The sequence below is a fragment of the Heterodontus francisci genome, chromosome 5, assembly GCF_036365525.1.
Source record: "Heterodontus francisci isolate sHetFra1 chromosome 5, sHetFra1.hap1, whole genome shotgun sequence".
NCBI lineage: Eukaryota > Metazoa > Chordata > Chondrichthyes > Heterodontiformes > Heterodontidae > Heterodontus > Heterodontus francisci.
The window spans coordinates 100,414,062-100,431,394 of NC_090375.1; the positions used below are offsets into that span (position 1 = coordinate 100,414,062).

General features: G+C 44.3%; 1 protein-coding gene across 5 annotated transcripts in view; it reads right to left on the reverse strand.

Moving 5' to 3' along the window:
* Positions 1-17,333, reverse strand: part of rb1cc1 (RB1-inducible coiled-coil 1) — a 311,904-nt gene that overhangs the window by 198,789 nt on the left and 95,782 nt on the right. For all 5 annotated transcript variants that reach the window (XM_068031835.1, XM_068031832.1, XM_068031833.1 and 2 more), the window contains one exon: positions 10,653-10,837. In XM_068031835.1, coding sequence (XP_067887936.1) covers positions 10,653-10,837 — 185 coding nt within the window. The remainder of the gene's footprint in view (positions 1-10,652; positions 10,838-17,333) is intronic.

A 17,333-nucleotide genomic window follows, 5' to 3' on the forward strand; every position in this document is an offset into this window, starting at 1 on the left:
CCTCCACCACCGATGCACAGTGGCAGCAGTGTATACCATCTACAAGATGCACTGCAGCAACGCACCAAGGCTACTTAGACAGCACCTTCCAAACCCGCGTCCTCTACCACCTCGAAAGACAAGAGCAGCAGATGCATGGGAACACCACCACCTGCAAGTTCCCGTCCAAGTCACACACCATCCTGACTTGGAACTATATCGCCATTCCTTCACTGTCGCTGGGTCAAAAACCTGGAACTCCCTTCCTAACAGCACTGCGGGTGTACCTACCTCACATGGATTGAAGCGGCTCAAGGCAGCTCACCACCACCTTCTCAAGGGCAATTAGGGATGGGCAATAAATGCTGGCCTGGCCAGTGATGTCCACATCCCATGAATGGATAAAAAAAAATTAACAACCCCCACCAACGTTTTCTGCCCCTTGGTGTTTATTAGCTCCACCCATACAAATTCCACATCAGGATTCTCTGAGCTAATATCCTTCCTCACCATTGTATTGATTTCCTCTTTTACTAACAATGCTACTCCACCTCCTTTCCCTTTTTGCCTATCCTTCCTACATATTGAATACCACTGAAAGTTCAGTTCCCATCCTTAGTCACCCAACAGCCATGTCTCCGTAATCGCAACTATATCATATCCATTCATATCTATTTGCGCGGTTAATTCGCCTACCTTATTGCGAATACTCTGCGCATTGAAACACAATGCCTTTAGTCATGTCTTTTTAACATTCTTAGTTATCTTAGCATTATTTCCCACTAAGGCCCCATTTGTTTCTTGCCCTCGAGTTCTATGCCTTCCACTTTTGCCTTTTTGTTTCCTGTTTTTTGTTTCTATCCTCGTTTCTTCCTCCTCAATCTTCCCGCTCAGGTTCCTATCCCCCTGCCATTCTAATTTAAATCCTCCCCAACAGCACTAGCAAACGCCCCTACGAGGACATCGGTTCCGGTCCTGCCTGGGTGTAACCCGTCCCGCTTGTACAGGTCCAACCTTCCCCAGAACCGGTCCCAATGTCCCAGGAATCAAATCCCTCCCTCCTGAACCATTTCTCCAGACACACATTCATCTGGTCTATTCTTCTGTTCCTATACGCACTAACACATGGCACAGGAAGTAATCCTGAGATTACTTCCTTTGAGGTCCTGCTTTTTAATTTAGCTTCTAATTCCTTAAATTCATCTTGCAGGACCTCATCCTTTTTTCTACCTACGTCGTTGGTACCGACATGTACCAAGACCACAGGCTGTTCACCCTCCCCCTTCAGAATATCCTGCAGCCGCTCCAAGACATCCTTAACCCTAGCACCAGGGAGGCAACAGATCATCCTGGAGTCTCGTTCGCGGCCACAGCAACGCCTGTCTGTTCCCCTTACAATTGAATCCCCTATCACTATGGCTCTCCCAGTCTTTGACCCCCCACCCCACCCCTGCTGTGCAGCAGAGCCATCAATGGTGCCACAAACTTGGCTGTTGCTGCTTTCCCTGGGAGATCATCCCCCCCAACAGTATTCAAAGTGATATATCTGTTTGAGAGGGGGATGGCCACAGGGGACTCCTGCCTACCTGCCCGCACCTACTACTCTGCCTGGTGTTCACCCACCCCTTTTCTGCCTGTGCAGCATCAACTACGGCGTGACCACCTCGCTAAACGTGCTATCCATGACATCCTCAGCATCGCAGATGCTCCAGTGAATCCACCCACAGCTCCAGCTCTGTAATGCAGGGAGCCAGTAGCTGCAGATGGATACACTTCCTGCACACATGGTCGTCAGGGACACCGGCAGCGTCCCTGATTTCCCACATAGTGCAGGAGGAGCATATCACGGGTGTGAGCTCTCCTGCCATGACTTATCTTTAGATCACCTAGTAACTCCCTATAAAAAATACTAATTATAGTCGGGGTCTTGTTCTGCTCCAAACTCTACCCATTACAATCTAAATTCCTTAATAAATTACTCTAATTTAAAAAAACACTTTAGTAGTACTCACCTTATCACTTTTACCGTAGGTTTTGAGGATTTTTTTCACAAAAAAAATTCCTCTTATTTTTATTAAGCTATTTAAATGCACTAACAGCTGTTACTTTCCCAACCAATCATTTTGCAGATTTCCCGTGATGTCACTAAGTTTTTTTTCCCCTCTTTTGAATCTCAGCGTGCAGAGACACAGACAGAGCCTGCTGCTCCGGTCTCCATGTAATTAAAGGCCTCGAGCCCCGCTCTTTCCTTTTCAGGTCCCACTCAGGATGAGATTCCTCCCGGGTTCGACTGCCGCCGCTCCGGTCTCCAGGGAAGTAAGGGCCTCGAGCCCCGCTCTTTCCTTTTCAGGTCCCACTCCGGATGCGATTCCTCCCAGGTCCGCTTGCTGCCACGGTAAGTTCATTATCTCTAGACTTTACTAATCTAATGCTTTCTTGGCCAGACTTCTAGCTTCCACCCGCCATAAATTTGTACTCATCCAAATCTGGGCAGCACAGTGGCGCAGTGGTTAGCACCGCAGCCTCACAGCTCCAGCGACCCTGGTTCAATTCTGGGTACTGCCTGTGTGGAGTTTGCAAGTTCTCCCTGTGTCTGCGTGGGTTTCCTCCGGGTGCTCCGGTTTCCTCCCACATGCCAAAGACTTGCAGGGTGATAGGTAAATTGGCCATTATAAATTGCCCCTAGTATAGGTAGGTGGTAGGGAAATATAGGGACAGGTGGGGATGTGGTAGGAATATGGAATGAGGGTAGGATTAGTATAAATAGGTGGTTGATGGTCGGCACAGACTCGGTGGGCCGAAGGGCCTGTTTCAGTGCTGTATCTCTAAACTAAACTAAAACTCTGCTGCCTATATTCTAACTTGTGTCAAGTTTCATTCATCCATCACCTCTATTTTTGTTGACGTACATTGGCTCCTGGTCTGGCAAATACATTGACTTTAAAATTCTCAACCTTGTTTTCAAATACCTTCACAGCCTCACCTCTCCCCATCTCTGTAACCTAGGGAGTGGCGAACTGCTGGAGGTTTCCTTTTTCAGTTAAGATGTTAAACCTTTTCGGGTAGATGTAAAAGATCCTCGATACCACTTGAAGAGGATTGTGAAGGGTTAATGTTCCACCATCATCCAAAACAGATCAACCAATTATTTGTCTTTTACCCGATTTGTGTGCTCTTGCTGTGTAGAAATTCATTACTGCATTTATCAACTGCACTTCAAACTAAATTTCTCAGAAGTGTTTTGGAATATCCGAAGGATGCAATGAAGTGCTATATAAGGGCAAGTTCATTCTTTAATTTGATTGCTTGTTGGAAACAGCCTATTTGTACATTAAGTACACATTTATGCCATCCCACATCAGAGACGCCATCTATGACTCAGCAATGACCAGCTATGGCAAACATGTGAAGCAGAATGCGGACTGGTTTCAATCTCACTTTGAAGAGCTGGAACCTGTCATAGCCGTTAAGCGCATCACATTGCTGAACTACAAGAAAGCCCCCAGCAAGTTAACATCCATAGCACTTAAAGCAGCCAGAAGCGCTGTACAAAGAACAGCCAGGCACTGCGCAAATGACTACTGGCAACACCTATGCAGTCATATTCAGCTGGCCTCCGACACCGGAAACATCAGAGGAATGTATGATGGCATTAAGAGCGCTTTTGGGCCAACCATCAAGAAGATCGCCCCCCTCAAATCTAAATCAGGGGACACGATCACTGACCAATGCAAGCAAATGGACTGCTGGGTTGAGCACTACCTAGAAATGTACTCCAGGGAAAATGTTGTCACTGAGACTGCCCTCAATGCAGCCCAGCCTCTGCCAGTCATAGATGAGCTGGACGTACAGCCAACAAAATCTGAACTCAGTGATGCCACTGATTCTGTAGCCAGTGGAAAAGCCCCTGGGAAGGACGGCATTCCCCCTGAAATTATCAAGAGTGTCAAGCCTGCTATATTCTCAGCACTACATGAACTGCTATGCCTGTGCTGGGACGAGGGAGCAGTACCACAGGACATGCGCAATGCCAATATCATCACTCTCGATAAGAACAAGGGTGACCTCGGTGACTGCAACAACTACCGTGGAATCTCCCTGCTCAGCATAGTGGGGAAAGTCTTTGCTCGAGTCGCTTTAAACAGGCTCCAGAAGCTGGCTGACCGTGTCTACCCTGAGGCACAGTGTGGCTTTCGAGCACAGAGAGCCACCATTGATATGCTGTTCTCCCTTCGCCAGCTACAGGAGAAATGCCGTGAACAACAGATGCCCCTCTACGTTGCTTTCATTGATCTCACCAAAGCCTTTGACCTCGTCACCAGACGTGGTCTCTTCAGACTACTAGAAAAGATCGGATGTCCACCAAAGCTACTAAGCATCACCTCAATTCCATGACAATATGAAAGGCACAATTCAGCTTAGTGGTGCCTCATCAGACCCCTTTCCTATCCTGAGGGGCGTGAAACAGGGCTATGTTCTCGCACCTACATTGTTTGGAATCTTCTTCTCCCTGCTGCTCTCACATGCGTCTCAAGTCTTCAGAAGAAGGAATTTTCCTCCACACAAGATCAGGTGGCAGGTTGTTCAACCTTGCCCATCTAAGAGCGAAGACCAAAGTACGGAAAGTCCTCATCAGGGAACTCCTCTTTGCCGACGATGCTGCATGAACATTTCACACAGAAGAGTGTCTGCAGAGACTCATCGACAGGATAGCGGCTGCCTGCAATGAATTTGGCCTAACCATTGGCCTCAAGAAAATGAACATCATGGGACAGGACATCAGAAATGCTCCATCCATCAATATCAGCGACCACGTTCTGGAAGTGGTTCAAGAGTTCACCTACCTGGGCTCAACCATCACCTGTAACCTGTCTCTAGATGCAGAAATCAACAAGCGCATGGGAAAGGCTTCCACTGCAATGTCCAGACTGGCCAAGGGAGTGTGGGAAAATGGCGCACTGACACAGAACACAAAATTCTGAGTGCATCAAGCCTGTGTCCTCAGTACCTTGCTCTACGGCAGCAAGGCCTGGACAACGTATGTCAGCCAAGAGTGACGTCTCAATTCATTCCATCTTTGCTGCCTCCGGAGAATCCTTGGCATCAGGTGGCAGGGCCGTATCTCCAACACAGAAGTCCTCGAGGCGGCCAACATCCCCAGCATATACACCCTACTGAGCCAGCGGCGCTTGAGATGGCTTGGCCATGTGAGCTGCATGGAAGATGGCAGGATCCCCAAGGACTCATTGTACAGCGAGCTCGTCACTGGTATCAGAGCCACCGGCCGTCCATGTCTCCACTTTAAAGACGTCTGCAAATGCAACAAGAAGTCCTGTGACATTGATCACAAGTCATGGGAGTCAGTTGCCAGTGATCGCCAGAGCTGGCGGGCAGCCATAAAGGCGGGGCTAAAGTGTGGTGAGTCAAAGAGACTTAGCAGTTGGCAGGAAAAAAGACAGAAGTGCAAGGAGAGAGCCAACTGTGTAACAGCCCCGACAACCAATTTTATCTGCAGCACCTGTGGAAGAGTCTGTCACTCTAGAATTGGCCTTTATAGCCACTCCACGCGCTGCTTCACAAACCACTGACCACCTGCAGGCACTTACCCATTGTCTCTCGAGACAAGGAGGCCAAAGAAGATGCCATCCCTACACCACTCCAAGCTGCCTGACGAGAGTAATAAGGAGCCGATCTGAAGTTTGGAAATTCTCACCTTGCTGTACCACAAACAGGAACAGATTAATAAAAGACACCATGGAGGTACAGACACATATTTCAAGTTACGAGAAGTAATTTTCAATGTTCAATATACAGCTCACTATTCCAAATTACTTTTTGCATAAGGTCATATTTCAATTCACAAAGAATTAATGCTTGCTTTTTGAACTGCAACTTTGCAATGGGCATAGGAAAAAAGATCTGTAGCATTAAAAACATCTTAAATATTGATTTTGTGTGTAGTGATTGGCACTGGCTGAAAATGCATCCTTATTTCTATAAAAGGAAACCTCTTGCAACTCAGATACAATCTGGAAGATAGAAACTGAAGCAAACGGTTTGGCTTATCTGTTCTATAAGATGAATAATACCCCATTCAAATTTAATTTTAAACTGATTTGCTCCCTCGTTATCCTCATTTCTTATGCTCAAATATTTGCCCTCCACTTGTTTTACATGATTTAAATTGTCCGCCAGTGGTCTATTTATCTGCTAATACCAATTCAGTTTAGGTGCTCTCAACTTGGAAACAACGTCATCCATCATCAGTCTGATCTGTTTTTTCAAAACGGACAACCACCTTGCACAGAATGTAAACCAAAGATTACTCTGGACATCCACCTGGTTAAATTCATCATCTAATCTCTCAATCTCCCTTAGCAAAACCTGTATCCCACTCTTCCCAGTGTGATTCATTCGAACACTTGACTTTTCTGAAGTTATCCTCATCTGAACCATGATCTCCCTTATCCTGGCACCAGACATTGTCTTTTTCCCTCTTGCAGTTTTAGTGCCATGTCTTGACCCTGCACCTCAGTTTCTCAATTTAAAAAATTGACCTTTTTTTTTAAAAAGTGCGATAGTCCATTCATAAAAGAAACTGGTTTTAATTTAGCAAATGTTAGTTTAAAATCTACCATTATAAATGGAAATAAATCAAATGCTGCCACCAAAACAGAACTGTGTTTTTTATACCCTGCAAAAGATATTTATGCATTTTATTCAACAGAATGGCTATATGATTCTTAATCATATTTCAAAATTTTTTCCACTATATCCAAAATACAAGTTATCTAGGGTTACAACCAAAACTAATAAAAAGCAAAACAATCTGGTCATATTTTTTTCCAGTAACAACTCAAAATTAACAAATAATTTGTTAATTGCAAGTAGCAAAGACCCTCCAGTTTGGGAAATGGTCCGTGTAGGTGACTGGAGGCAAAACTTAAAGAGGAGAAAAAAAAGTTCATGGCATTACATGGAGTTCAAAAGCATGTTTACAGTTGAACAAAACATAAGAACTACCATACTATGTTAGCCTTTCAAAATTAGCACTCAATAATGGCTCTTTGACAGCATTCCATTGCACCACTTAAAACCCAATAGCCCCATGACAAATGGAAAAACTTCCTCTGGTAAAGTTGAAGCTTTATAGAACAGTGCATTAGGAAAGAACCGATGAGAATAAACTGGCTTAGAAAGAACACTTTTGTCATTGCACTTGTACAGTGCCATAAAATTACAGAACAGAACAACTGAGCACATTTAAATAAACAAGTAACTTCTATTTGGGCGGCACAGTGGTTAGCACCGCAGCCTCACAGCTCCAGCGACCCGGGTTAGATTCTGGGTACTGCCTGTGCAAAGTTTGCAAGTTCTCCCTGTGACCGTGTGGGTTTTTGCCGGGTGCTCCGGTTTCCTCCCACAGCCAAAGACTTGCAGGTTGATAGGTAAATTGGCCATTGTAAATTGCCCCTAAAATAGTTAGGTGGTCGGAGAATTGAAGTGGGGATGTGGTAGGAATATGGGATTAATTTCTTTCTTTCTTTTGGGCCTCCTTATCTCAATTTAGGATTAGTATAAATGGGTGGTTGATGGTCAGCACAGACTCGGTGGGCCGAAGGGCCTGTTTCAGTGCTGTATCTCTAAAATAAAATTTAAAAAAGTCTAAAGAGACAATTTCAAAATCTATGTATTTGTATTTTTGCTGCAAAGGGCATTCATTTGGGGAAAAAATCTCTTGAGTTACCTGGAAGCAACAAATGCTAATTAAGCTGGATTTAATTTTTTTTTAAATTGGTAACCTGCCCAAAATGTTAGAAGCTTTGATCAGTCTTCAACCACTTATTTAAACACTGCATTCGCAATAAAATGGGTGGGTGTACCACAAGACAAATAATTGGGTCTTATACCTGGATCCATACATCAGAAGCTAAAATATTTCTCACTTGTAGGGGGAAAAAAAACTTTTGCAGCGTAGGTTAACAAGAGATAGCCAAGTTTTCAAGACCCAGCTGGGTAATACTCTCTGGAATGTTATTCTTGTCCTCCAAATTAAAATTAAAATGATGACCCACCCATCCTTCCTCAACTAACACACATATAAAGTGTACAGAGATTGCAATAAAAAAGCTCTTCAGTCTTTTACTTACTGTAAAAAGTTAGTTTGTTTTGAAAGATCATGCAACCAAAAAGAAAAAAGCTGCCAGTGAATACACAAGTATGATCCAAACATGTAAGGCATCTCAGTTCACATTTCAGTACATCACAGAACAGCTCTTACAGTGCCATCATCTGATCAAATATCGCTTTGCATGCATTTGTACTTAAACCCTCTGACTTTTGTAGAGAAATGAAAATTCAAGAACTCAAAGTTGTATTCTCATTTCACATAGATTAATACCCAAGTGAAAAATACTGAATGCCTACAAATAGAAAGCAAGTTTGCAACCAACTATGCAAGTTACCTACTCACATTTAAGGAAATTTATGATGGGCATATGGTCACCATCTCCCCTGCTCCCTTATTTAGAGAATTAATTTCCTAGATTGATTATACCACTTTAACACTAGGTTAATTTTCAAAATGTGAAGAATATTCATCATTTTGACATGAGGAAGAAGAGAAAACAGAAGGTGGCAGAAAAAAAAAGATATTCAACTACATTATTGAAAGTTTCCATTCCATTTGAGGATAATGTACTTGTTGTTAGTTCCATATCCCCAAATGCTATCAATTCCATTCTTGCCACAGACCTGTCCAACTGCTTCATTTCCTCTAAGTGAGCAAATCCACTGGTTCAGAATAGAACAGGATCTTTTCCTGCTCTGGATAACAGTCAGCACCTACAAAATTCAGTGCCAGCCAGGAATTGCCAAACTACAATTACATGCATCAGTACAACAATAAACAAATGCACAACATTATATGCCACTGTGATCTTAACAGTTGAAAATAAGTACTGCTCTTTGCACTGCGGTCAGAGGCCAACAATGCATTCCACACTAAAACCACAAATCAGCCTTTTTGTCTTCTGCAGAAAAAATCTCAAAACCTAAACCTACATTTCCACATAGAATCACAGACACATACAGCACAGGAGGCCATCATCTGGCCTATCATGCCCGTGCTGGCTCTTTAAAAAAAGCAGTGGTCCTTAGTTCCACACCCCTGAAAGCATTTAAGCATGTTTTGTACCCCAGAGATTTTCCAAGAACCTGTGGGTATTTCATCCTGTACTGACAATCACCAAACAAATTATAGGGGACTGGCGGAGTTGCTCTTGCAGAGAGCTGGCATACACATGACAGGCTGACTGGCTTCCTTTTGTGCTATAACCATTCTATGATACTATGTGTAAATGGAACATAATCTTTTTCAGAGCATAACAGCCCCCCCCCCCTTTTTATTTTCAGTTATTTTGTTTCTTTTTATTTTATTTAGGTTTGTTTAATCATTCATTTTTCTTAACATGTGCCTGCCCACTGTTTTTATTTCATGTTTGTGCTTTGGGCCAGGGCTGTTCATTTTTCTGTCCATTAACACCCTCTCTGCACTAATACTTTGTCTTTCAAATCACCATTAACATACTGTTTACCTTTGCTCCATGACCTTCTGGTCAGTTATTCTCTGTGACCTTGTCCTAGCTACACCTTGCGTTCTGTTATCTCTTGCCCCACCCCCGCTTTATTTGCTGGAAACCTATTACATTTCTAACCGTTGCCAGTTCTGATGAAGGATCACTGACCTGAAACGTTAACTCTGATTCTCTCTCCACAGATGCTGCCAGACCTGAGTATTTCCAGCATTTCTTGTTTTTATTTCAGATTTCCAGCATCTGCAGTAGTTTTCTTTTATAAATTTTTGCAAGTTTGCACTTATTGTTAGTTAAAGAATAGCATTCTTCTTGGCTTGAATTAGCACAGCACTGAAATTGATGACCTTTTTCAGTAATGGGCACTCAGTGCACCACAAACCAAGGCAGGCCAGAGCTAACACTTCCTTGAAAAAACAGCATATTTTATTTTAGAAATACTAATTTAGCAATTGTTTCAGAAAGTAAAAACAGCCATCTTCAACTAAACGTTTAAGTTGCATATTATGTTTTAACATTTAGGTTGCAATGTACAGCAATCAGATAGTGCTAGTGCACTTAGTGTAGAACTGTCATTGGAAAAGAAAACAAATTTCAATAAGATGCTAATGTTCGAAGATTAAATATCTCCTATTCCAAGTTAAGTAAAATCCAAGAATGGGTTCCAAAATAATGATAATAGTGTTGAAAATATAAATAAGGGGGTGGGGAACAATTTTGAGACAGTTTATAAAGCTCCTTACACAGTTCAAGAACTGGAGCATCACTTACTGATACCACAGTGCTGTAGGAAGAGAACACACCCATAATATATTTAGCAAAAAGGATCTTTGTAGCATTGGAGGGCTTCAATTTACCTGCAGCTCTATCTATAAATTGAACTCCACCAACTCTGCAAGGAAATTGAAAAACGAAGATATGCCACTTGAAAAATATTCAAAACTAAAAAAAAGCCACACACTCTGGCAAGTACTTTTTAAATAAATCATTCCTTTTTTTGTAGTGAGGGGCTGGTAATTGCCACTTCATTTCCAGAGTGTATGACAATGTTTTGTCCTCCCAAGAATGATTAAAACTTACTTCAATCTGACTTGCAAGTTGTTTGCCAGTTCCTGCTTAGCAGTGGTACATTTCTGTTTAATATCCAGCAGCTTCTTGTGGTTTGTTAACATGATCATTAACTGATTTGCATGACTTAGACATAAATCAGGAAGAACAGATGGGTCTTTCAGGTTTTCAGCTCTCTTCTGATTAGCTAAAAATCCCTGTTGGTATAAAACAAAAAATATTATGCAAAACTGGCATCCATAAGTTACTTCTTAACAATACAGAAACACTTCAGAAGTTTCAGCAATGCACTGATTACAGCATCACAATTCACATGGCTGATGCTACTCATAATTTGCATCAAGTATGACTCCTAGACAAATATATAGTCTAAAGTACATTTATTTCCTTGAACAGGTTAATTTTTTTCAAAAACTTAGTTTTTGGCTGTTGTGTGGGCAGATTTCTGAGCACCTATGTACTAAAGAAACACTGATATTTACGTGAAGTGGCCCACAGACACCATAAAACTGTCAAAAAAAAATGTCAATAGGATGCATATGGAAATGAGCCATTCATGAAAAATTGCCAGTTCCTGTTTAAAATGGCTAGAACAGGCAGAAACCAAACCGCCTGTAAGTCATCAGTATATCACCTACAGATTGCAAAGAAATTTATCATCTACAAAAATCCTTTCATTAAACTCTTATCTACAGCCCAACAAAAAATTAAAGACAACCATTTTTATTTAACAGTAACTCTGGATCCCATGAAATCTCACAGCATCAGGTCAAATGTGGGCAAGGAAGCTTCTGCTGATTACCAACCACCTACCTCATTCAGTTGATGAAGCAGTACTCATCCATGTTGAACAGTTGGAAGGAACACTGAGGGCATCAAGGATACAGAATGTACTCTGGTTAAGAAACATCGAAAATAGGAGCAGGAATAGGTCATTCGGCCCTTCGGGCCTGCTCCACCACTCAAAAAGGATAATGGCTGATCATCTAATTCAGTACCCTGTTCCCACTTTCTCCCTATATCCCTTGATCCCTAAGAAATATATCTATCTCCTTCTCGAATATATTTAATGACTTGGCCTCCACTGCCTTCTGCGGTAGAGAATTCCACAGGTTCACCATCCTCAGAGTGAAGGAATTTCTCCTCATCTCGGTTCTAAATGGCATACCCCGTATCCTGAGACTGTGATTCTGGACTCCCCAGCCATCGGGAACATCCTCCCTGCATCTAGCCTGTCTAGTCCTGTTAGAATTTTATAGATGTCCAGGAGATCCCCTCTCATTCTTCTAAACTCTAGTGAACATAGGCCGAGTTGACCCAATCTCTCCTCATAAGTCAATCCTGCCATCCCAGGAATCAGCCTAGTAAATCTTCTTTGCACTACCCTCCATGACAAGAACATCCTTCCTCAGATAAGGAGACCAAAACTGCACGCAATACTCCAGATGTGGTCTCACCAAGGCCCTGTATAACTGCAGTAAGACATCCTTGCTCCTGTACTCAAATCCCCTTGCAATGGAGGCCAACATATCATTCGCCTTCCTAACTGCTTGCTGTGGGGTGGGAGACTTCAATTTCCATCACAAGGAATGGTTTGGTAGCATCACTACTGTTCGAGCTGGTTGAGTCTAGGAGGATATAGCTACCAGCTTGTGCTTGAGGCAGGTGGTGAGACAAGCAACATGCGAAAAACCTACTTGAACTAGTTCTCATCAACAAACCTGACGCAGTTGCATCTATCCAGTACTGGTAGAGGTCACCACTAAACAAGTCATTGTACAGACCATGTCAAGTCTTCACACTGAGGACACCATCATTTTGCATGGCACTACCACTGTGTTAAATTGAACAGATTTAGAACAGCTCTAGCAACTCAAAGCTGTGCATCAATGAGGCAGTATGGGCCATCAGCAACAGAATTGTATTCAAACCCCACTATCTGTAATCAACCCTAGTTCATTGAGAAACATACAAGAGCATGCTTCTTCAAACTGCCGTCATCACCTCTCCTCCAAAATCCAACCCTTGACCCCACTGTCCCTACAAACTATTGCCCCATCTCCAACTTCCCTTTCCTCTCCAAAGTCCTTGAACATGTTGTCACCTCTAAAATCTGTGCTCATCTTTATGGACCGCCATGTTTGAATCACTCCAGTCAGGTTTCTGCCAATGCCACAGTACTGAAATGGTTCTTAAAGCCACGAACAACATCCTATGCAACTATGACAAAGATAAACCCTCCCTGTTCACCCTGCTCAACCTGTCCGCAGCCTTCTGCACAGCTGATCCCACCATCCTCCTCCAATGCCTCTCCACCACTGTCCAGCTGGGATGGGACTCCAGTTGTCTGGTTCAATTCTCATCTATTTAATCATAGACAGAGGGGGTAGACATCCGGCAATGGCTTCTCTTCCCAGTCCCGCACTTTTACCTCTGGTGCCCCTTTCCTATTTCTCATGCGGAGACGGTGGCTTAGTGGTAATGTCACTAGACTAGTCACCCAGAGCCCCAGGCTAATGCTCTGGGGACATGGGTTCAAATCACACCACAGCAGGTGGTGGAAACTGAATTCAATTAATAATTCTGAAATTAAAAAGCTAGTCTAGTGGTCATCATGAAACCATTGTCGATTGTTGTAAAAACCCATCTGGTTCACTAATGTTCTTTAGAGAAGGAAATCTGCTGTCCTTGCCTGGTCTGGCCTGGCCTACGTGACTCCATACCCACAGCAATGTGGTTGGCATTGCCCTCTGAAATGGCCTAGCAAGCCACCGAGTTGTGTCAAACCACTACAAAGTATAAGAAAAAGGAATGAAATCGGATGGACCACCCAGCATCGACCTACACAATGGAAACGACAACAGCAAACCCAGCCCTGTCGACCCTGCAAAGTCCTCCTTAGTAATAACTGGTGGCTTGTGCAAAATTGGGAGAGTTGTCCCACAGACTAATCAAGCAACAGCCTGACATCATCACACTCACAGAATCATAACTTGCAGACAACGTCCCAGACACCACAATCCCATCGGCAGGACAGCCCCACCAGAGGTGGCGGCACAGCTGCATACAGTTGGGCTGGAGTTGCCCTGGGAGTCCTCAACATTGACTCCGGACCCCATGAAGTGTCATGGCATCAGGTCAGACACGGGCAAGCTAACTTCCTGCTGATTACCACCGACCACACCCCCCTCAGTTGATGAATCAATGCTTCTCCACATTGAACAGCAATTGGAAGAACTGAGGGTAGCAAGAGCAGCTCGGTACTATCACTACTGACTGAGTTGGCCGAGTTCTAAAGGACATAGCTGCTAGACTGGGTCTGTGGCAGTGAGGGAAATAACAGTAAGGAAAAACCTACTTGACCTCGTCCTTGCCAATCTACCTGTCGCAGATGCATCTGCCCATGACAGTATTGGTAGGAGTGACGACCACACAGTCCTTGTAGAGATGCAGTCCCATCTTCACACTGAGGGTATCCTCCATCGTGTTGTGTGGCACTAGCATTGTGCTAAATGGGATAGATTTCGAACAGATATAGCAACTCAAAACTAGGAATCCATGAGGCGCTGTGGGGCATCAGCAGCAGCAGAATTGTATTCAGCCACAATGTGTAACCTTATGGACTGGGATATCCCTCACTCTAACATTACCAACAAGCCGGGGGACTAACTGTGATTCAATAAAGTGTGCAGGAGGGCATGCCAGAAGCAGCACCAGACATATCTAAAAATTAGGTATCAGCCTGCTGAAGCTACAACACAGGGCTACTTGCATGCCAAACAGCATAAGCAGCATGCGACAGACAGAGCTAAGCGATCCCACAACCAACGGATCAGATCTAAGCTCTGCAGTCCTGCCACATTCATTTGTGAACGGTGATGGACAATTAAAACTGACAGGAGGAGGAGGCTCCACAAATATCCCCATCCTCAATGATGCAAAATACAAAGCTGAAGAATCTGCATCCAACTTCAGCCAGATGTGCTGAGTGGATGATCCATCTCTACCTCCTCCTGAGGTCCCCAGCATCACAGATGCCAGTCTTCAGACAATCCATGCACTCCACGTGATATCAAGAAATGGCTGAAGGCACTAGATACTGCAAAGGCTATGGGCCCCGACAACATTCCGGCAATCGCACTGAAGTCTTGTGCTCCAGACCGAGCTGCGCCCCTAGCCAAGCTGCTCCAGTACAACTACAACATTGGCATCTACCCGACAACGTGGACAATTGCTCAGGTAGATCCTGTGCACAAAAATCAGGACAAATCCAACCTGGCCAATTACCGCCCTATCAGTCTACTCCTGATAATCAGCAAAGCGATGGAAGGAGTCTTCGACAGTGCTACCAAGTGGTATATGCTCAGCAACAACCTGCTCACTGATGCTCAGTTTGGCTTCTGCCAGGGCCACTCGGCTCCTGACCTCATCACAATCTTGGTCCAAACATGGAGAAAAGAACTGAACTCCAGAGGTGAGAAGAGAGTAACGGCCTTTAACATCAAAGGCAGCATTTGACAGAGTATGACATCAAGGAACGCTAGTAAAACTGAAGTCAATGGGAATCAGGGGGAAAACTCTCTGCTGGTTGGAGTCATACCCAGCACAAAGGAAGATGGTTGCGATTGTTGGGAGGTCAATAATCCCAGTCCCAGGGCATTAATGCAGGAGTTCTTCAGGGTAGCCTCCTAGGCCCAAGCTTCTTCAGCTACTTCGTCAATGACCTACCCTCCACCATAAGGTCAGAAGTGGGGATGTTCACTGATGATTGCACAATGTTCAGCACCATTCACGACTCCTCAGATACTCAGATACTGACGCAGCCTGTGTCAAGATGCAGCAAGACCTGGACAACATCCAGGCTTGGGCTGATATGTGGCAAGTAACATTCGAGCCACACAGAGCCAGGCAATGATCATCTCAAACGAGAGAATCAAAGCATTTCCCCTTGACGTTCAATGGCATCACTATCGATGAATCCTCCACTATCAATATCTTAGGGTCACCACTGACCAGAAACTGAACTGGACCAGCCACATAAATGCTGTAGCTACAAGAGCAGGGCAGAGGCAAGTAACTCATCGCCTGACTCCCCAATGCCTGTCAATCATCTACAAGGCACAAGTCTCCATTTGCCTAGATGGGTGCATCTCCAACAACACTCAAGAAGCTCAACACCATCCAGGACATAGCAGCCCACTTGACTGGCACGCCATCAATCAGCTTCAACATTCACTCCCTTCATCACCAACGCACAGTGGCAGCAGCGTCTACCATCTGCAAGATGCATTGCAGCAACTCACCAAGGCTCCTTCGACAGCACCTTCCAAACCAGCTACCTCTACCAAGGGCAGCAGATGCATGGGAACACCACCACCTGCAGGTTCCCCTCCAAGCCACACACCCCCTTGGAACTATATCACCATTCCTTCACTGTCGCTGGGTCAAAATCCTGGAACTCCCTTCCTAACAGCACTGTTGGTGTACCTACACCCCAAGGACTGCAGCAGTTCAAAAAGGCAGCTCACCACCACCTTCTCAAGGGAAATTAGGAATGGGCAATAAATGCTGGCCTAGCCAGTGATGCCCACATCCCCCGAACAAATAAAAAAAACGGCATGCTGCCCCTCAGCGACATTATTCAAAAATAGTATTAGTTTTCACATGTATGACGTTGACACCCAGCTCTGCCTCACCACTAATGTCCCCTCTAACTTCTATTTGCTGTATATAGTCAGCATGCTGCACTACATGTCCCTTTGAGACGGACGCTGGGCCACGCATCTTAAAAGGACCGTTTTTTGTGCTTAGCCTCAACCCATGCGGCTGAGAGAACATTGCTCATCGCCACCTCTCTCGACTCCTCCGCTGATTCTAAATTATGAAACTGCTGGTCTGACATCCATACTAGATGAGTGGAAACTAGGCATGGGAAGAGCAAAGTCATAGTCTTCGGTCCCTACTATAAACTCTATTCACGAGCTACCAACTCCATACCTGTCCCTAGCAAAGGTCTCAGACTGAGCTAGGCTGTTCGCAAGCTCGGTGTCACATTTGACGCGGAGATGACTTTCCAATCAACTTATCTGCATCATTACCAAGACCACCTAGTTTCAACTCCGTAACATCACTGAACTCCATCCCTGCATCAGCTCATCTGCTGCTGAAATCCTCATGCATGCCTTTGTTACCTTGACTTGACTATTCCAACATACTCCTTGTCGGCCTCCCTCCATAAACTTGGTGATCCAAAACACTGCTGCCTGTATCCTTACTGTCACTATGTCCCTTTGTCCATCATCCCTGTGATTCCTGGCCTACATGGTTTCCTGGTTAAGCAACGTCTCAACAACTTAAAAACTCTCGCTGCCTTAATATCACCTTATGTGGCTTGTTGCCAAAATCTGCTTTTCAATATGCCTGTGAAATGCCTTGCGACATTTTATTATTTTGAAATAGGATATAAATACAAGTTGTTGTTGCTTAGCTTGGGTTCCAGCAACACTACTCGGTGCTAGATTCCAGAGCTGAGGTGAAAGTGACTGTTCTTGACATCAAAGCAGCATTTGACTGACTGTGGCATCAAGAGTCCAGTAAAACTCAAGTCAATGGGAATCTTGGGGGAAAACGTTCCAATGGCTGGAGTCGTACCTAGCACAAAGGAAGGTAACTGTGGCTGTTGGAGGCCAGTCA